The sequence below is a fragment of the Helianthus annuus genome, chromosome 12 (assembly GCF_002127325.2).
Source record: "Helianthus annuus cultivar XRQ/B chromosome 12, HanXRQr2.0-SUNRISE, whole genome shotgun sequence".
NCBI classification, from domain to species: Eukaryota; Viridiplantae; Streptophyta; class Magnoliopsida; order Asterales; family Asteraceae; genus Helianthus; species Helianthus annuus.
The window spans coordinates 137,482,906-137,505,709 of NC_035444.2; the positions used below are offsets into that span (position 1 = coordinate 137,482,906).

Here is a 22,804-nt window from a genome sequence, read left to right on the forward strand (position 1 = left end):
TGTAAATATTACCAAAGTGCATCATATTTTCGACAAGAAGAAAATATATTATTTTTGGAAGTTAGAATATATTTTCTTAGTATATTTAGAAGATATATGATTTTTGGAAAAAAATATATATTTTCTTGAAATACATTATTTTTGGACAAAATGAGTTTAAATATATATTTTCTAAGTTAGACTTGAAAAATATATTATTTTGGAGCTACAAATACGAGAATGCGAATATACATACATGAGATACCCCCATCATTGGGAAGGAAATACGAAAATAAATACTTGAAAAGTATTATTACAAAAATATGGTTTAACAATTATTCCAAAATTAAATATAATTTAAAGTTAAAATAATTATTATTTTAACAAGTAACTATAACTTGGAATAATATTAGAGACATAAAAGAAACGTAACTCAAAAACGTAAATACTAAGGCAAGGCACGACCTGTTCGTCTAATGGACCCTAGTACATTGTAGGGAGTCGTGTTTGCTGAGGAGATTTGAGTTGCGAGATCAGAAGACGCAAAACTGTGAGTTCATGTCCCCCTTTTCTTTTAACTGTTTTGTTTATTTACTTCGGGGGTGAAATACATGTTACAAAAGGATTACATACGAATACAATTGGTATGGTTAGCCTAGGAAAGAACCATAGATCATGTGAATGGGTAGGCGGATACTTGAGACCATTAATCCTCGTATACGGACCGAGGGACATGAGTGATAGATCTATTTGGGTGTAGCAAGCCCACACCCATGAGGACCAAGGTGGCCCATAGGGTGACTATGTCTTCCAGCCGGAAGCCCGGTACAAATTTGCTAGGTTTGAGTCTTCCTACACCATCACACATATCAGTGGCCTTGCAAACCATTGGTGATCTTTTCCTTGCTTGCTTTCATACCGGGATTTACATACACTGTTTACAAAGGTTTATACATACTATTACAAACACATGAACTCGCTCAACCTTTGTTGATGCTTTCAAATTACATGTATTTCAGGGAACTAAGTGGATCTGGCGGGTGTTGCATGTTTTCAAGCTGCGTCATGAATAAAAGATGTCATCCGTGGTCGTAGGGTTTAGGAGATGTATCTTATTCCTGGACGGGATACATGTTTCTAAACCCAGTTTTATTTAAGGTCTTTTGTTGAGTCTTCATGAACTCCTTTAAACATGTTGTGGTTTGTAAATTTGAATTTGGTGTCGATGTCTCAAACAAGTATGTTATGTTATTTTCAACTTAATTAATTGTTGAACATCTTATGGTTTTTATCATATAACGTTGTTATGATTAAATGCTATGGTATTAAGAAAGTCACACCAATAATCACGCTTCTGCAAAAGTCAGGGTGTGACAGCTTGGTATCAGAGCTTCGATCATAGCGAACTAGGATTCTTTCTCGAGTCTAGACTACGATCATTAGGGCTCTCACAAAAATGTTTTCAAACATGTTTAGATTGCATACACAAAAAGTCTAGATCCAGGAAACACACATTTTTACAAACAAAGGGCACAAAACGCATTTCAAAGCTTATGTTCATAATTCACTCTAAGAGACTGGGGAAGTTTAGTCTAAGAGACTAGGGAAGGTTCAGTCTAAGAGACTGGGGAAGTTTAGTCTGAGAGACTGGGTAGTTCAATTTGAGAAACTGGGGAGGTTTTAGTCTAAGAGGCTAGGTAGTTCAGTCTGAGAGGCTGGGTGGGATTGTCTGGGATGACTAGGATGAATACATGCTTACACTGTTACTGCTTGCATGCTTATTTGATGATTGTTGATATATGTGCATATGTTGTGATTGTTTTGTCACAGACACCATGTCCTCATCTGAGAGTGAGCTGTCAGATACCGTAGACCCTATGGCCATAGTGTCGGATGATGAGATTGTCCCGGACCCTGAGGTCTTCACATCTGACACTGAGAGTAGCGATGACAATGATTTTCAGCCCTTTGCTTTACCTGACCTGGGCGACATTATACCGCTAGCTAATGGTTTTCCTGGCGAGGATCTACTTCTTGTTCCGATCCCCGCTCCTCTTCCTCTTGCTGCATTTCCTCTCGAGGATCTGCCTCTTGATGCCATGTCTGACGAGGATATCGATCTTTTTATTGAGGGTCCCCCTGAGGAGGCCCAGGGTGATGGAGCTCCAGTCGACGATGTCATTGTTGTTCCGCTTATTGAGATTCCGGTCATTGAGATTTCATCTGACCATTCTGGTCCTGATTCATTTGAGTCTGTGTCATCTACTACTTTGCACGCACTGGGATTGTAGCGTTATCCCACCGATTCTGATTCTGACACAGCTATGTCTGCTGCACCTGTTCAGGATTTCGAGTTTGATGATGAGTTTGACCCTGACATTGATCCCGAGCATGAGGTTGATTTCGTCCCCGACGATCAGCTTTTTGATATACCCGCTGATCTCGAGCCGATACCCGCTGATCCTGAGTTAGCACCAGCTGACCCTGAGCCTATGATTGCACCCGAGCCTATACCTGCTCACGATCCTTTTCCTGAGCATGAACCCGTTGACATTCCAGTTATTGCACCACCTTTACCTGACCCGATCCCTGCACCTGTTGATCATGCTCCTTTTGCAGCCCAGATTGACCCCAGATATGCATTCACCCGCAATGGGTGGATCGAGGACGATGATGAATTGCCTCCTTTTGTTAGGCATGTTACTCCCCCACCTGCACCTACCCATGCACCCGTTGATATCGCCCCGATTCATCCACATGTGTCAGACACACACCGTACAGACTTGCCGATCACATTCTTACAGGATATCCCTCCACCCCGTCCAGGGGAAGGTCCATCGAGTCAGCAGCCCAGTCATATTCCTCCTGTGTCAGCAGCTATTCCCTTCATGCCACAGTTTTCACATACTGCTCCTTTTGCTTCTGCACCATCGGGCGAGCCACTTATTTGGTTTCCGCCCAACATGATGCTTGTTTCTGATCCATACCATGCTTCACATTACACTGGTTACACGAGGGATGATCTGCTTTTGTTGTTGCAGCTCCAGCAGGAGTTGTTGTGCCGTAGAGTCATGGAGTTAGAGAGGATTCCGCGTCCTCCGCCTTGTCCTTGTCAGTCACCGTTTGTGACTCCACCGGCTCCTCTTCTGCCATACCCAGATTTTGACGTTCGTTTTCTTACTATGGAGCAGCAGATTAGTTACCTGCTGCGTACCATTCATGCTCTTGAGGAGGAGTTAGCGCACGTGCGCAGTTTATTGTTCGTTCCTCCACCTCCTCCTCCTCCACCATCAGCTTAGCAGTTTTTGGTTTTATGCGGGTAGCATACTTTTGATGAGAGTGTAGCTATTGAGCCCAGATTGAACAGCCTTTTTGAAGACCACTTTTTGACTTTTGACTGTTGTAGTTTGATAGACAATTTGGACAAGGGTGATGTGACCCTAAAGACACATTACGTTACATTTGGATATTCCATGTGTGTTCGCTAATGCTTGCTGTGAATGATGTTACTTGTACAGGCTGTACCTAAAAGCAGTTTTTAGACTGTAAGCCTCTGAATTTCGACGGCACCGGGGGTGTTGTAGCTTTTGTCAGATGGACGGAGAAGACTGACTCTGTGTTGAGAATGAGCAAATGTGCGCCGGAACACCAAGTCACCTACATCTCGGGACTCTTTCTAGACGGAGCGTTATCCTGGTGGAATCTCCAAGTCCAGACCTTGGGAGAAGAGGCTGCTTACGCCATGACATGGGATGAAATGAAGGAACTCATGCGAAAGAAGTACTGCTCAAGGGCCGAAATCCAACAAATTGGAAACTGAATTCTGGAACCTCAAGATGGACGGTCCGAAAATTGCTGAATATGTGCAGAGATTTCACGACTTGTCTCGCGTTGTGCCATACATGGTTGATCCGGAATTCAAGCCCATCGAGCGCTTTATTTGGGGATTGGCACCCTAAATCATGAGTATGGTGACAACGTCGAAGCCTGCCACAATCACCGAGGCTATTGATCTAAGTGTGGCGCTAACTGAAGAAGCAATCAAGTTAAACAAGTTTTCGATCTCTGACCAGAAGAAGAAGGAGACTCACGTTGAGTCATTAGGTGAGAACAAACGGAAGTTCTCAAATTTTAAGAAAGGTACCAGCAGTGCGAACAAGAAGAAAGAGACAAACCCACCAGCTGAGGTCAAAACTGGTGCTGAAAACAAAGGAAAAGGGTATATGGGCACTTTGCCCAAATGCGATACGTGTCAGCTGCATCACAATGGACGATGCCGAGCTGGAAGATGTGAGTCTTGTGGGAAGGTTGGCCATTCAAAGGAAACATGTTGGGCTGGTGCTGGTCGTGGTAACAATGGTCAGAGAGGTTATGGCAATGGAAACAATAATCGTGGTGGTAATGGGTATGGAAACCTCAATCAAGGAGGAAATAACGGTAATGGTAATCGTGGTAATTTTGGGAATCAAGCTGGTAGTGGAAACCATGGAGTAAACAACAATCAGGGTAATGGGAATGGAAATGGTCGGGGACCAGGTTGCTTTAACTGTGGAGACGTGGGGCATTTCAAGAGAGAATGCCCAAAGCTCAATCAAGCTCAAGGAAGGGTTTTCAACATCGGAGTTAGGGAAGCTCGCCAGGATCCGAACGTAGTTACTGGTACATTCCCTATCAACCAACGCTTTGCATCTGTACTGTTTGATACTGGTGCCAATTATAGTTTTGTATCCCTAGAATTTAGGAATATGCTTGGGTTAGTAGCTAGTAAGCTAGATATTCTATACTCGATAGAACTAGCCAATGGAAAGCTAGTAGAAGCGAATGAAGTCATTAGAGGTTGCGTGATAGAACTGGGAGAGCACGAGTTTTCACTTGATCTTCTGCCCGTCGAGTTGGGAAGCTTTGACGTGGTAGTTGGAATGGATCGGTTGTCCAGCAACCGAGCAGAAATCGTATGTCACGAGAAGATCATTCGCATCCCGATGGCGAATGGGGAGACAATTGTAGTGCATGGGGAGAAGCACGATACGCCCCTAAGGATCATCAGTTGCTTGAAAGCTCGAAAGTGTTTGCAGAAAGGATGTGTTGCCTTCTTGGCACATATTGTGGACAAAGAAGCCGTTGAGCCGAAGTTGGAAAATATCCCAGTTGTTAGGGAATATCCTGAAGTCTTCCCCGAAGACTTGCCAGGATTGCCGCCACAGCGACAAGTCGAATTCCACATTGACTTAGTTCCAGGCGCCGCGCCTATAGCTAAGGCACCCTATCGACTTGCACCTTCAGAAACGCAAGAGTTGTCGACATAACTTTAGGAGCTATTGAACATGGGATTTATTAGACCAAGCTTCTCTCCTTGGGGAGCTCCAGTGTTGTTTGTTAAGAAGAAGGACGGTAGTTTCCGCATGTGTATCGACAACCGAGAGTTAAACAAGTTGACCATTAAGAATCGGTATCCTTTGCCAAGGATTGATGACCTGTTCGACCAACTACAAGGTTCCATTTTTTACTCCAAGATCGATCTTCGATCAGGTTATCACCAGTTGAGAATTCAAGAGGAGAGTATTCCGAAGACTGCCTTCAGAACTCGATATGGACACTACGAGTTCCTGGTTATGCCGTTTGGTTTGACAAACGCGCCAGCAGTGTTTATGGATTTGATGAATAGAGTCTGCAAGCCATATCTCAATAAATTTGTAATTGTGTTTATCGACGATATTTTGATTTATTCAAAAACGAAGGAAGAACATGAGCAACATCTAAGAGCTATCTTAGAGCTGCTCAAGGAAGAGAAATTGAATGCAAAGTTCTCGAAGTGCGAGTTCTGGTTGCGCGAAGTTCAGTTCCTTGGTCCTGTGGTTAACAAAGATGGAATTCATGTGGATCCCACAAAGATCGAGGCGATCAAGAATTGGGAGACTCCGAAGACGCCAACCGAGATCCGTCAGTTCCTAGGTTTGGCAGGGTATTATCGCAGATTCATTGAGGATTTTTCAAAAATCGCTCAACCATTGACCTCCCTCACTCAAAAGGACAAGAAGTATGAATGGGGAGATAAGCAAGAAGAAGCTTTTCAGTTGTTGAAGAACAAGCTTTACGATGCACCGATCCTATCCCTACCCGAAGGCACTGATGATTTCGTAGTATATTGCGATGCCTCGTGTCAAGGCTTAGGCTGCGTGCTGATGCAGCGACAGAAGGTTATAGCCTATGCTTCGCGCCAATTAAAGGTTCATGAGAAAAATTACACCACGCATGATTTGGAATTAGGCGCGCAGTGGTGTTTGCATTAAAGATCTGGCGACATTATTTATATGGTATCCGCTGTACGATCTTTACTGATCACAAGAGTTTTGCAACATATATTCGATCAGAAAGAGCTTAATATGAGACAGCGCCGATGGGTGGAGCTGTTGAACGATTATGATTGTGAGATTAAGTATCACCCAGGGAAGGCGAATGTCGTAGCAGACGCCTTGAGTCGGAAAGAAAGGATCAAGCCCATAAGGGTTAGGGCTTTGGAAATAATCATTCAAACGGACCTCTCATTGCGCATTCATGCTGCGTAGAGAGAAGCTCTCAAGAAGGAGAACCTTGTGAACGAATATCTCCGTGAGATGGAGAAACAGTTAGTACCCAATGAGGAAGGAACATTGTGTTTCATGGGAAGAATTTGGGTAAGTAATTTTCGATGAAGCTCACAAGTCACGGTACTCGATCCATCCAGGATCGGATAAGATGTACCAAGATTTAAAGGATTTCTACTGGTGGCCGAGATTGAAAGGCGATGTTGCAACGTTGTTGGCAACTGTTTGACTTGTGCCAAGGTAAAGGCCGAATATCAAAAGCCTTCAGGCCTCCTGCAACAACCTGAAATACCCATGTGGAAATGGGAGCAGATTTCAATGGATTTTATAATGAAGTTACCAATGACACCCAGAGGTCATGATACGATTTGGGTAATCGTAGACCATCTGACGAAATCTGCACACTTTTTGCCAATCAAGGAAAAAGATAACACTAGCAAGCTTGCCGAGCTATACCTCAGAGAGATTGTTGCACGTCATGGAGTGCCTCTCTCGATTATTTCTGATAGAGACGGAAGGTTTGTATCAAGGATTTGGCAATCCTTCCAAGAAGCCTTTGGTTCTCAGTTAAATCTGAGTACTGCTTTTCACCCACAAACAGAAGACCAGAGCGAACGAACGATTCAGACGCTAGAAGACATGTTGCGAGCTTGCGTAATGGATTTGGGTGGCAGTTGGGACACCCATCTACCTTTGGTTGAATTCTCATATAACAACAGTTACCATGCAAGCATTCAAGCTGCATCATTTGAAGCCCTCTATGGACGCAAGTGTCGATCACCGGTATGCTGGGCACACGTGGGTGATAGACAGCTTATTGGCCCCGAATTGGTTCAAGAGACGTCTGATAAGATTATTCAGATCCGAGAGCACATCAAGGCAGCTCGTGATCGACAAAAGAGCTATGCGGACCAAAGGAGGAAACCTTTGGAGTTTAAAGTAGGAGATATGGTTTTATTAAAGGTTTCACCCTGGAAGGGTGTAGCACGCTTTGGGAAGCGTAGGAAGTTGAACCTGCGATACATTGGACCGTTCAAAATCCTAGAAAGGATTGGTCTTGTAGCTTACAAGTTGGATATACCCGCAGAACTAAATGGCGTTCATGATACATTTCATGTATCTAATCTGAAGAAGAGTCCAACTCAAGAAACAGTTGTCATTCCTGCCGATGAAGTTCACATTGACGACACACTCCACTTTACTGAAGAACCTGATGAGGTTACTGATTGGAAGGTTAACAAGACGCGTAAGAGTAATGTCAAACTCGTCAAGGTTCGTTGGAACGCGCGTCACAGCCCCGAGTTTACTTGGGAGCGTGAGGATCGCATGAAAGAGAAATACCCACATTAGTTCCCCAAGACCCCTGCAGCTAGTAGCAGAACTAAAATTTCAGGACAAAATTTTCTTAACAGGGGGAGAATGTGAGAACCGTCAAAAATCTAGGTATCCGTACAATTTAATTAACCATGATTAGTGCTTAATGACTGTGCTGAATTACAAATGACTGCTTTCTGATTACTGTATCATATTTACATGTGCATCACATTACATACTGTCACATCATCTTTACATACAAACTTTAGTGACATAAATGATTCATAAAGCATAGCTAGCACAGTTAGCGGATAACTAAGAAAAATGCTGACGATGTTCAGTACATAGACAAACAGTGTTTTGAGACCCTGTATGGGCCAGAGACTAAATTTCACACTAGTATAGTGTGTAGGAAAGTAAGGATCACAAAACTGCCTCACTAGGTGATAGTTTAAGTGCCGGAAAGTGCCTAAAACCCACTTAAAGTGCTGAATTCAGCACATTTCAGCAAAATTCAGCATTTTAACAAGCTAATTACATGCAAAAATATGGCAAAATGGTCCTGAATGCTTTTCAAAGTGTCGGGAATTAAAAGTGTCACAAAAGGGTACTTAAAGATCACTAAACGGAATAGTTTGACACTTTAACGAACTGGTATCTAACCGAACAACCGGACATTACCCGAAACACCAAAATTATAGTAGAAGCATTGTTTTAATGTTTATGAGCTAGTTATGATCCCCGAACACTCTAACACACTATATAACACATAATACACTTGAACACTAAACACTATACTTGAAATCTAACTTAATCACTTAACTTATCATTAAAACCCAACTAATACCCCCCCTCTTGATTCATGGCATCAAGGGTGTGGCCCACCCTTGATCACACTAAATCTCCCATGATTTTGTGAAGGATTTGTATTGTACTTAATGGACACAAGACCCATTGGATAATAGCATTAGATGGTTATAAGAAGATATGAAGTCCTCATTCTCACACACACTACACACACCAGCATCTCCTCCCCTTGCTCCCTCCTCTCGGTCGGACATAGTACCCCACACCACCACCACCTTCAACTCACTTCCATCCATTCCAAGATCATCTTAAGGTGTAAGAAGGTATTGTAGGATCGTGTGATGACCCGAACGAGTCGTTCAGAGGCTTTCTCCTTGGTTTCAGGTGCGGAATAACAAGAAACTAAGGTAGAAACAGCAGGCAAATCACTTTAACTACTTGTTTTACTGATTTCAAACGTTTACAGCTCTAATCTCGCACCGGCAGAACTTCGACACGATTTCTACACAATGTTCTAACTAAGATCGCCTTTAGGGTATTTATAGAGGTCTGGGACCGCTTATTGGACAGGCCCAATAAGCGGCCCATATAAGATGTCTCATAAGCGGTCCATAAGATTTGCTGTTCGAGCGGTCCAAGCTTGATACCACTCGAGCGGTTCACCTCTTTAACCTAATGAGCGGTCCAGCCCAATAAATGACCACTAAAGCGATCCAACTATCTAATATGACTCTAAAAGCAGCCCAACTTCTAAAACCTATACATTTCACTATTTCTCGTATTTCGAGCCCAGATCTAACGTTCTAAGACAATGACTCGATACAAGACGGAATCAGCAGATGTAGTGCACCAACAGACTCCCCCTCAGATGTTGATGGAGTCGACTATCGAGTCACACCATGCTGTCTTCAGTTCTTCAGTCTTGATCAGTCTTCGGGCTTCTTTCTCTTTGTCATTCTATCATTCTAAGACACGAACGAAGATGTAGTCGACAGACAACTGCACCAACAGACTCCCCCTTGAATGTTGACGGAATCTTCAGTGAAAGTCTTCAAACAATCACAAATCTTCAATCTTGTTCGGCCTTCTTCAGGAACTCAGCCTGGAATAGTTTTTCTTCAGGAATTCCTTCCTGGAATCACATGCCTGGATCATTCTCTGGCTCTAACTTTCATCAGACTCCCCCTATCATAATGCTAGGATCTCTGTCTGGAAGTCGTTATCACCATTGAAATCAACTCCTGGCTTTCTCTGTTTAAGCTCTCCTCTGGTTCTGATGTGTCTCCTGGCTATTCGTAGCAACAGGATCAGAAACCTGCAAAACTCAACCATACTATTACAAACTAATACAATTTGCAGTTCAATTTTGTCACACCCCCAAAATCCACCTGCGGAGTATCACCGCTTGGGAGCGTGACTGACCAGGATCAAGCCACCAATCATACAGAACATTGTATAAAGTAAAAGTAAATGCAATATAAACCAAACCAATTCCATATGAAAGGCGTTTCCAAAACATAAGTAAGTTGTCATTGTTTAGCGGAAGCGTATTATTGTCAAACCCATAGCAAATAAGTATCAAATATCAAAAGTGTTTATCAAGATGATCAAGATCCAAGCCCCACAACGACCAGCTCCTCCGTGTGCAAGCTCCAAGTACCTAACGATCTGCAAGGCATGTAACAGAATGATCAACAAACTAGTTGAGCGAGTTCACAGAAAGTAAATGCGTAATAGTAAGTTCGTTTGTAACAGGTGGCTCTACTGGGCCGTTTGTATGTTCTATTGGTGGTGGTGTTCCACGTTACTGGTGGTGGTGTTCCACGTTACTGGTGGTGGTGTTCCACGTTACTGGTGGTGGTGTTCCACGTTACTGGTGGTAGTGTTCCACGTTACTGGTGGTGGTGTTCCACGTTACTGGTGGTGGTGTTCCACGTTACTGGTGGTGGTGTTCCACGTTGTATAACCACTAGACTACTCGTAACTATAGGTATCCTTCACAACCGAGGATAGTAAAGTGGTAGTCTAGTCATAGTGTCAATAGAGTATCTAATCAACCTTTCAATCCCATTCCCAACACCCCAGGGAATCCCATGCCTTGGTAAGAGTGTGAACTCACCTTGGTTTGCTCGGTATGCTAAAGAAATACACACGCTCACAGTTAATCAATCACGACCTATAGTACGCGCATATGTATACAATCAGTTCGTGTTCGAAATACTTCACATGTCATTTACGTCACAAGTGTGTTTAAGTATTCATCGTCATGTAACAAATAGCATTTATTTCATGTACATACTTTATGCATCCCATGACGGGGTTCTTGGTCAAGTCTATTATGGTTATACAATATCACACTCAACAAGGTTATCAGGTTTAACAAGATCAGCATATATAACTAAGTTAACATACTTAACAAAATTATCACATTTAACTGGGTTACATACTTAACAGGGTTAACACATACAACTTGGTTAATGGGGTTAACTTAACTATGTTAATCAATTTAACATGACTTATTAACTAACCGAGTTACAATTAACAGAGCTAACCAAGTAACAAATTTGACACACAAGATTCACAGTTACATAATTCCAATCGAAATCACTAAGGGCCGAAAACCAAAAGCTTGGGCCGAAATCAGTTTTGGGCGAAATCACAAGTGGGCCGAAAACAACATTGGGCCGAAAACATTCTGGGCGAAAACACTAATGGGCCGAATATACTGGTTTTCGTTAAACATCAGGTGTGACGAAAACACTTGTGTTTTCGTCTAACCTTTCTGATTTCGATAGTTCCTGTTTTCGTTAGTTTCAAACATCAACAACATCAGTTACGTAACACAGATTCCAAATGATCATCTAATCGGTTACACCAAAAGTTCCAGAATTTATCACATCATCATTCAGTCCGAGCAACTCATAGAAAATACTCAATTGTCATATCATCCAGTTATTACCGAATCAACGAATTGTAACCAAAGTTATCAGTATCCAATTCACATAAACAGCATTCATCACACACAGATTTTTACATTAGATCCTAAACACTCTTATCATACGGATCAATACAAATCATACATTCATAATCATTATGTGCTACCCGATTATTCATGATATCAATAAGCAAGTGATTCCAAACAGATAAGTAATCGATTACAAACCTAAGCGGGAAAGTGGTACTTCCGTCGATGTATCAGACTCGGTTGATCAAGACTGCCGTAGGGTTTCACAAGATGAACGAGAGAGAATGAGTGGTGATTAGGGTTTCTGGTTACCGAATTCGTATACTAAATAAAACAAGACCTTATATTTAATTGCTACTGGGCCAAAGCCCATTTGGTTTTCGTTGGTCATATGTTGGACGAAAACACATAAGGTGTTTTCACCAACATGGTGTTTTCGTGGGTAAGGATGTTTGGCAAGGGATATTTTCGGCTAGAGCTCCATGTTTACTAATAAGTATACTACGCACATGACATACACTAGCAATACACAATTATATATCCACAAAGGCACGTATGTTGTACACAAATAAAACACATCATTCATAACACTATTAAACATAATACAAACGTGTTCCGCTGCGAAGCAACTAGTCGTGTAAACAAACAATCAACACAATTACGTGTAATAAACACGAAGCTAGAAATCGTGGAAATTCGAGTTGTCACATTATCCCCAACTTGAAAGAAATTTCGTCCCGAAATTTGGCATGCGTTTACTGAGGAAGCTAGGTAAGCTGTATTGTTCACTGGTTTTCCTGGGGTGTCACATCATCCCCCCGTTGATTTGGAATTTCGTCCCGAAATTCCGCAGTGGTAGCTTCAGTCTCAGTAGTGGATGCATTGGTTTCGAACAATTGGGGGTACTTTTCTTTCATTTGATCTTCGCGTTCCCAGGTATACTCTGGGCCACGCTGGGAGTTCCAACGAACTCGAACAAGAGGGATTCTCTTGTGTTTGAGGACCTTAACATCCCGGTCCGTGATTTCAACTGGTTCCTCGACGAACTGCAACCGCTCATCGATAGTGAGTTCCTTAAAAGGAACTATAAGGGTCTCATCTGACAGGCACTTCTTCAGATTCGACACGTGAAATACATTGTGAACTGCACCGAGTTCAGCTGGTAGTTTTAATCTGTAGGCTACTTTGCCAATCTTTTCTAAGATTTCGAATGGTCCGACGTACCGCGGATTCAGTTTGCCTCGTTTACCAAATCGAACCACACCCTTCCAGGGTGAAACTTTCAATAAAACCCGGTCCCCGACCTCAAATTCCAATGGCTTTCTACGCTTGTCCGCGTAGGCTTTCTGACGGTCGCGTGCTGCCGCCATGCGTTGTCGTATCTGTGCAATCTTTTCTGTGGCGTCCACTACAATATCTGGACCCGTAATCTGACTATCCCCCACCTCTGCCCAACAGAGAGGTGACCGGCATTTACGTCCGTACAATGCCTCGAATGGAGCGGCTTGAATGCTGGTATGGTAACTGTTATTGTACGAGAACTCCACCAAAGGGAGGTGCTTTTCCCAGCCGTTGCCGAAATCGATAACACACGCTCGAAGCATGTCTTCTAGAGTTTGAATAGTTCGCTCAGACTGCCCATCCGTCTGAGGATGATATGCTGTGCTCATGTCTAATCGTGAGCCGAAGGATTTGTGCATCGCTTGCCAAAGCTCTGACGTGAATCGTGCATCGCGATCCGAAATAATAGAGGTGGGCACTCCGTGCCTCGAAACAACTTCTTTAAGATAGACGTCTGCTAGGGTAGAAAACTTATCCGTTTCTTTGATAGCCAAGAAGTGAGCAGACTTTGTGAGTCGATCAACGATTACCCAAATAGTGTCATTCCCACGCTGGGATCTAGGTAAACCCGTAACGAAATCCATGGAAATTTCTTCCCATTTCCACTGCGGTATCTTGGGCTGCTGAAGTAGACCAGCTGGTTTCTGATATTCAACCTTGACTCTCGCACAGGTTAAGCATTTTCCAACGTACGTAGCGATGTGAGCCTTCATACTAGGCCACCAATAAGTAGTGCTGATGTCGTGGTACATTTTATCCGACCCTGGATGTACCGAATAGCGAGACTTGTGAGCTTCATCCATTACAAGTTCGCGTAAACCGCCATAAAGTGGGACCCAAATACGCCCCGTTACATAGTAGGCGCCGTCTTCCTTTTGTTCCATGCGTTGCCTTGAGCCGCGTAAGGCTTCAGCTTTAACGTTCTCGGGTTTCAGTGCTTCTAACTGAGCAGCTCGTATCTGTGCAGGAAGACTGGACTGAATAGTAAGCTGTAGCGCTCGCACGCGCTTAGGTAGAGCGTCTTTCCGACTGAGGGCATCAGCCACTACATTGGCCTTGCCTGGATGATACTTGATGGCGCATTCGTAGTCGTTCAGAAGTTCAACCCATCTCCGTTGACGCATATTCAAATCCTTTTGCTTAAGAATATGCTCGAGACTCCTGTGATCGGTGTAAATCGTGCACCTGGTACCGTACAGGTAGTGTCGCCATATCTTAAGCGCGAAAACAACAGCTCCCAGCTCTAAATCGTGCGTCGTATAATTCCGTTCATGAACCTTGAGTTGCCGAGAGGCGTATGCAATAACTTTATCCCGCTGCATCAATACGCAACCAAGCCCCTGTATCGATGCGTCACAATAAACCACGAAGTCATCTGTGCCCTCTGGCAATGAGAGGATAGGTGCGCTGCAAAGCCTATCCTTTAAGTACTGAAAAGCTGTCTCTTGCGTATTACCCCATCTGTAAACGACACCTTTCTGTGTTAACATAGTAAGTGGTTGCGCGATCTTGGAGAAGTCTTTAATAAATCGCCTGTAGTAACCCGCCAAACCCAAGAATTGGCGTATTTCTGTCGGTGTACGCGGTGCTGGCCAGTTTCTGATCGAATCAACCTTGGATGGATCGACATGAATCCCATCCTTGTTCACCACATGGCCTAAGAAATGGACTTCACGAAGCCAGAAGTCGCATTTTGAAAACTTTGCGTACAATTGCTCCTTTCGAAGAAGTTCCAAAATAAGACGCAAATGCTGCTCGTGCTCCTCCTGATTCTTGGAGTAGATCAGAATGTCATCAATGAAGACAATGACGAACTTGTCAAGATAAGGTTTGCACACCCTGTTCATAGGATCCATGAAGACTGCAGGCGCGTTCGTAAGCCCGAATGGCATGACCAGAAACTCGTAATGACCGTAGCGAGTTCTGAAAGCGGTTTTGGAGACGTCCTCATCCCGGACTCTCAGCTGATGATAACCTGACCTCAAGTCTATCTTGGAGTAATAACACGACCCTTGCAACTGGTCGAATAAGTCATCTATGCGCGGAAGAGGATAACGGTTCTTCACCGTCACCTTATTGAGTTCGCGGTAGTCGATGCACATCCTGAACGTACCGTCTTTCTTCTTCACAAATAACACTGGAGCTCCCCAAGGCGAAGAGCTTGGACGAATAAAGCCCTTTTCCAAGAGCTCTTGTAGCTGCTTCGACAGTTCTTCCAGTTCGGTTGGAGCTAAACGATACGATGCGCGGGCTATTGGTGCTGCTCCAGGAGCTAACTCAATCTGAAACTCGACTTGACGATGAGGAGGTAGACCAGGTAAATCTTTAGGAAACACCTGAGGAAAGTCGCGTACAGCTGGATGGTCTTCCAACTTCTTTTCTTTGCATGGGATTTCTGCTTGTTGTTGCTGCTGGCGATTCCGATTTGCAGGCCGTGGACTCCTGAATCCTTGGCTTCATGGCCCATCTTGAGACACCTCTGGAAACGTCCCTCGTTGCACTAACCACCGTGGTGTCTGTTGCATTAGTTACACATTGGGTGAATTCCCCGATATCCACCCTGCCCCTGACCACCAGAAGTTGGCTGACTCGGCTCTGGTGATCACTATTCTTGCGCTGCTGCTGTGCTTGAGACTGAACGGTAGCTGAACCCTTGCTGGAATACCCATCCCATTTCCGCTTGCTGTCACTAGGAGTAGCGGGAGTAGCAGGAGTGGTAGCGGTAGTAATAGCGCTGATACAACTAGGCAGCCTGTTCTGTTCCACTGCCTGATCCATGAGGCGATGTGCAAGACGCTGAATGTCTTGGATATTGTCGAGGTTAGCCGATGTATCATGGCTCTGAATCTCTGAGGCTAGACCCTTGAGGTAAAATTCGATACGCTTGCTTGGAGGGTCCACCATGGTTGGACACAAGATGGTCAATTCGTTCGACTGTTTCGTATAAGCTTCAATTTCTGACCCCGTCATTTTCCAATGATAGAGCTCCACTCCCAACTTGTGGATGTCATCACACGTGTAGTATTCCCTTATAATGTGTTCTTTGAATTCGTTCCATGGGGTGGCGTTAGCAGCTGCCAACCCTAGTACCCGTACTTGCGCGTTCCACCAGATTAGCGCGATTTCCTCCAAAGTACCAGTGGCGTACTTGACCCTGCGAGTCTCAGGGCATACACACATCCCGAATACTAACTCGAGCTTCCCAAACCAATGGAGTAGTCCCACTGCTCCTTCTGTGCCACTGAATGTGCTTGGACGATAGTCCATGAAGTTCTTGAATGTGCAGACAGGTTGCTATGCGTTCCGACCCGTTGCGCGAGAAAGATAGGTCAAGGTTAAGCGCGAGAGTTGGGTCATGAGAGTAGGATCAACATCCTAGGATAGGTCTGGGTTAGCAGGTTATACCTCCTGCTTGTGCGGCTGTAAGTGCCGCAGCAACTTGTTCGTTAATGAGAGCCGTCAACTGGGCTTGAGTCATGTTAACACGTCCAGACATGATCGAACAGTAAAGGTAGCATAAGTATGAATGGTTCGCGAGTAGTGCGATGACAGAAAAGTGTAGGCACATAAGTGTTCTTAAGCAATAACAGATAGTGAGCAATAGTAGGGTAAGCATACTACGAGCAAAGTTCTAAACAGTTCTAGCAAGCAGGTAATAGACATAAACCTTATTACCTAGGAAGTTGAGTCTTGCACGTGGAGCGAAGCGTCGTTGTGGATCGTTGAGAGCACTGTTCTGGTTATAGTCTGGTTTTAATAAAATCGTTTTCCCATATTAAAACCTAGTTCTCTATAACCAATGGCTCTGATACCAATCTGTCACACCCCCAAAATCCACCTGCGGAGTATCACCGCTTGGGAGCGTGACTGACCAGGATCAAGCCACCAATCATACAGAACATTGTATAAAGTAAAAGTAAATGCAATATAAACCAAACCAATTCCATATGAAAGGCGTTTCCAAAACATAAGTAAGTTGTCATTGTTTAGCGGAAGCGTATTATTGTCAAACCCATAGCAAATAAGTATCAAATATCAAAAGTGTTTATCAAGATGATCAAGATCCAAGCCCCACAACGACCAGCTCCTCCGTGTGCAAGCTCCAAGTACCTAACGATCTGCAAGGCATGTAACAGAATGATCAACAAACTAGTTGAGCGAGTTCACAGAAAGTAAATGCGTAATAGTAAGTTCGTTTGTAACAGGTGGCTCTACTGGGCCGTTTGTATGTTCTATTGGTGGTGGTGTTCCACGTTACTGGTGGTGGTGTTCCACGTTACTGGTGGTGGTGTTCCACGTTACTGGTGGTGGTGTTCCACGTTACTGGTGGTAGTGTTCCACGTTACTGGTGGTGGTGTTCCACGTTACTGGTGGTGGTGTTCCACGTTACTGGTGGTGGTGTTCCACGTTGTATAACCACTAGACTACTCGTAACTATAGGTATCCTTCACAACCGAGGATAGTAAAGTGGTAGTCTAGTCATAGTGTCAATAGAGTATCTAATCAACCTTTCAATCCCATTCCCAACACCCCAGGGAATCCCATGCCTTGGTAAGAGTGTGAACTCACCTTGGTTTGCTCGGTATGCTAAAGAAATACACACGCTCACAGTTAATCAATCACGACCTATAGTACGCGCATATGTATACAATCAGTTCGTGTTCGAAATACTTCACATGTCATTTACGTCACAAGTGTGTTTAAGTATTCATCGTCATGTAACAAATAGCATTTATTTCATGTACATACTTTATGCATCCCATGACGGGGTTCTTGGTCAAGTCTATTATGGTTATACAATATCACACTCAACAAGGTTATCAGGTTTAACAAGATCAGCATATATAACTAAGTTAACATACTTAACAAAATTATCACATTTAACTGGGTTACATACTTAACAGGGTTAACACATACAACTTGGTTAATGGGGTTAACTTAACTATGTTAATCAATTTAACATGACTTATTAACTAACCGAGTTACAATTAACAGAGCTAACCAAGTAACAAATTTGACACACAAGATTCACAGTTACATAATTCCAATCGAAATCACTAAGGGCCGAAAACCAAAAGCTTGGGCCGAAATCAGTTTTGGGCGAAATCACAAGTGGGCCGAAAACAACATTGGGCCGAAAACATTCTGGGCGAAAACACTAATGGGCCGAATATACTGGTTTTCGTTAAACATCAGGTGTGACGAAAACACTTGTGTTTTCGTCTAACCTTTCTGATTTCGATAGTTCCTGTTTTCGTTAGTTTCAAACATCAACAACATCAGTTACGTAACACAGATTCCAAATGATCATCTAATCGGTTACACCAAAAGTTCCAGAATTTATCACATCATCATTCAGTCCGAGCAACTCATAGAAAATACTCAATTGTCATATCATCCAGTTATTACCGAATCAACGAATTGTAACCAAAGTTATCAGTATCCAATTCACATAAACAGCATTCATCACACACAGATTTTTACATTAGATCCTAAACACTCTTATCATACGGATCAATACAAATCATACATTCATAATCATTATGTGCTACCCGATTATTCATGATATCAATAAGCAAGTGATTCCAAACAGATAAGTAATCGATTACAAACCTAAGCGGGAAAGTGGTACTTCCGTCGATGTATCAGACTCGGTTGATCAAGACTGCCGTAGGGTTTCACAAGATGAACGAGAGAGAATGAGTGGTGATTAGGGTTTCTGGTTACCGAATTCGTATACTAAATAAAACAAGACCTTATATTTAATTGCTACTGGGCCAAAGCCCATTTGGTTTTCGTTGGTCATATGTTGGACGAAAACACATAAGGTGTTTTCACCAACATGGTGTTTTCGTGGGTAAGGATGTTTGGCAAGGGATATTTTCGGCTAGAGCTCCATGTTTACTAATAAGTATACTACGCACATGACATACACTAGCAATACACAATTATATATCCACAAAGGCACGTATGTTGTACACAAATAAAACACATCATTCATAACACTATTAAACATAATACAAACGTGTTCCGCTGCGAAGCAACTAGTCGTGTAAACAAACAATCAACACAATTACGTGTAATAAACACGAAGCTAGAAATCGTGGAAATTCGAGTTGTCACAAATTTAATGACTCAGCAAATCAGATAAGAAAAATTATGAAGATCAAACTGTAGGTTACCATTCAACTTAGTCATCAAGTTAATGAACCAATTTTGCATTTCAAATCTTCACAATCTAACACACTCTCCCAAACCACAAGTTCAACATGTTTAGCACTTGAAATGTCAAATATCAGTTCTTCACACTCTGTTGTCGAAAATCTTTTTGTAGTTTTCAAATATCAAACAAAAATACAATATTTTTGGATTTTTGAATTTAGAGAAATACAGAAATGAACACTATTTTTGAGAGATTGTGCAAGAGGATCATATCAGTTTTTTAGACATATCACTAACACCGTTGATCTTGATTAATCAGCAAATGTTAAAAACAAATTTACTTCTGATTGTCAGTATTGTTGTCCACTTAAACCTCTACACAAGTTTTCAATTGATTCAAGATACGTATTTAATGTTTTAGCACTTAAACTTATTTGAGTGTTCCACCTCTTGAATATACTCCCGTATCCAGATCCCAATATTCTGATCTACAGGTAAGTATAACTACAAATGATATCTGTATATAAATTAGGGGAAAAATGCGAGAACTGAGGGATCTCAGGTCAGAACTTCCGTTCAGCATAGAGATATCAGCTTCGACTTAGCAGTGGGTCCCCTTTAGAGGATCTTTTCAGCTACAACAACTGATCATCAATTTTATTGTCTAATCAGCTGAGGGCTTTATGCTATGTTTCAAGCATATGAAGAAAGTATTAGCCAGGGACTAGGTCAGAACCACCGTTCAGCAGAAGTCCCGGAATAATACCCCAGACATCATTTGAGTACAAGAACCTAGTATTCCAGAATAAGAAACCTTTCAGACGAGATTTCAGGGGTTACCTATATATCCAAGTAGTGTTCCCCACAAAATAAGTAAGTTTTGATTTTATGTTTATATCTCGAATACAATTTACTAACTGTGTGAAGCCTACTAACACATCATTAGTAAGACTTGTTTAAAAACAATTTTGTCTTTACAAATCTCTAGCATGCTGTGATAGTCCACCGATGTACTATCATCTCCTCTTTTTGCAGCAAAACTCATTTTCATTTTTCAATTTTTTTAAATTTTTCAAAATTTTATTACTCCCCCTAAAATCAAAATTTATTTCAATTTTGATTTTCTGAAGAAAAAAAATTGAAAACAAACTATACAAGAAACTTGACAACATAATGTGAATTACCTCAATTCACCATTCTCGTGCAAAAACAATCAGAACTCCCCCTCACAACAAACTATTTTCCCATTATGATTTCAAAACACTTAAGTTTGTTTTAATCAAAATTGTTTTTCCGGAAAAATTAGTTTGTATGATAACTATTTTGTAGATTCGGGGTTATCTCATCATCTTGTTTTCTTCAAACCTTTTAAAGATTTATCATTTCCAGTTTGATCATAAACCATCAGTAGAAAATCAAGTACAAATTAATGTCCCTGATTTACCACGTACGAGGCGAAAAATCACCAAAGTGAAATTTCTCAAGAAATGTGCCGATTCATGATCCACGATACCATCTTGGGATCTCTGGCAAGTCAGGTTTTTCTATTTAAACAATTTCACCCAAGCCTGACTGACCTTGGGTGATTTTGAATTCTTGCTCAACAATGGTGGAAAGTTTGCATCATCCATTGCTAAACCTGAATTCTCCTTTTTTACCTCAACCAAAGGCTCCCCTGGTTTTAACGAACCAGAATCATTGCCTGAAGGTGGCTTGTCCGACTTTGATCTGTCAGATTCATCGCCGACCTTCTCCTTTTTCTTCTCCTCTTTTGTCCTCAGATTTGTATCTGATGAATTCTTTTTGCTCAACTTTGCAGATGAAGGAGTAGATTCATCAGAACTATTAATCTGTTTGTCCCGTGAACCCGAGGACAAAATCTTCTCGAGATACTCTCTCGCCTTCTTCCTCTTTTTCCTCAGTCTGTCTTTCTGCCCCTGTGAAAGTTTTATTTTCTTTTCTTGAGTTGACTGTACTGGAACTTTAGGTTTCAGAACCTTTTGCTCCTGGGGCTTGACTTTGACTGGAATCTTTTTTGCCGATTTCTGAGAATTAGCCCTCCATCTTTCATTCGATCTCCTTGGGCAATCTCTGGCAATGTGACCTTTGATATTGCAGTTATAGCACCTCCTGGTCTCATAACTCCAATACCGGCAGTTAACAGCAATGTGTCCATGATATCCACAACTATAACACATTCTGTTATCGTACCTATCACCATTTTTAGTCCAAACGCTCAGATCAAAGCATTGTTTGGCTTGGTGATACTCCTTCCTCAACCTTGCTGAATTTGACTTTGAAGAACTGTGATCTGTCCTGCACCCAACAAGTTTTGAATTTTCATTTTTTAAATCTTTTGATTTCTGATTGCGATTGGATGATTTAACTGATGAGTTTTTTCCTTCATTTTTAAATTTTTGTTTCTGTTTTACAATCTTCTTCACAGATTTCTGCTTAGAGCATTCTCCCTTTTCAGTCGAGTGTAAAACAGTTTTCTGAAAATTTTCTTTTAATTTCAAAAATTTCTCCTTTTTCTTAATTTCAGCATCAGATTCTGTCTCAGACTCATCTGCTGAATAAAATTCCTCATTTTCATCATCAGTTTTCTCATCACAATCTTCAACTTTTTCACTTATCGGCATAGAATTGATTGGTTTTGGACAGGGAAAATTCAAACCGTCAGATTTAGTCACAAAACCTTTCAATTTCTTCTCAAGTTCATCAATTTTGTTCCTCGAATTCTCAGCTTCACTTTCAAGCTGAGATATTCTCTCAAAATGAGACTTGATAGTTTTCTCATTCTCAATCTTCAAATTTTCAAGAACAGATTTTTCATCAATCAAAACTTTTATCTGTTCCTGAAATTTTGATTCATTCATTTTCAGGTTTTTGTCTTCCAATTTGATCCAGAAATCTTCATCTTCTGATGATTTCTGTTTGCTTTCAAGCTCTTTTTCCAACTTTTTGATTTTCACTTGAGCATACTCACCTTCTTTTTCAAGTTTAATGATTTTCTGAAGATGGGAATTTATCATTTTCTGTTTTTCAATGTTGTTTTTACTAAACACATTTCTCCCATCTTCAAGAATTTTCATTTGATTTTGAAAATCTTTCTCAATTTTTGATTTTTCAATTTCAAAATTCTTAATTTTCTCTCCAAAAAACTTTTCTTTTTCTTTCAATTTCTTATTTTCAAAAGTCAAACTGTTCAAACCATCCAACAGTTTGTCCTTTTCAGCTTTCAGTTTCTCACAAATACTCTGAACCATAAGAATCTGTTTTTCAGCAGTATGCTTCTCGTGTTTCAACTTTTTGACTTCAGATGTCAAACTTTCTGTGTCTCTCATGAGTTTGTCATTGTTTGTCTTCAAGTTGTCACATTTAGAGCATCCTAATGTAGAACTTAAAGATCCAGACTTTACAGATTCTCTGATTTCAGAAGCTTCCTCTTTCTTTTCATCGTTAATTTTCATCTGTTCTTCAATTTTTCCAATGAGTTGACTAATTGTCAGACTAGAAAATTCTTCAGAATGTTTTAATTTTAAGATATAACTTTCCCATTCTTCTTGAGGTAACGCACTGACAAATTTTTCGACCCGTTCCTTTGATGCTTTGGTTAAACCAACTTCGGACATTGAATTAACAAGATGTA

General features: G+C 41.7%; 1 protein-coding gene across 1 annotated transcript; it reads left to right on the plus strand.

Moving 5' to 3' along the window:
* The first annotated feature begins 2,303 nt into the window (after positions 1-2,303).
* On the plus strand, positions 2,304-3,278 carry LOC110893363 (leucine-rich repeat extensin-like protein 3). Its single transcript, XM_022140473.1, has one exon. It carries the CDS (start codon positions 2,304-2,306, stop codon positions 3,276-3,278), a length of 975 nt encoding a protein of 324 aa, XP_021996165.1.
* The last annotated feature ends 19,526 nt before the right edge of the window (positions 3,279-22,804 follow it).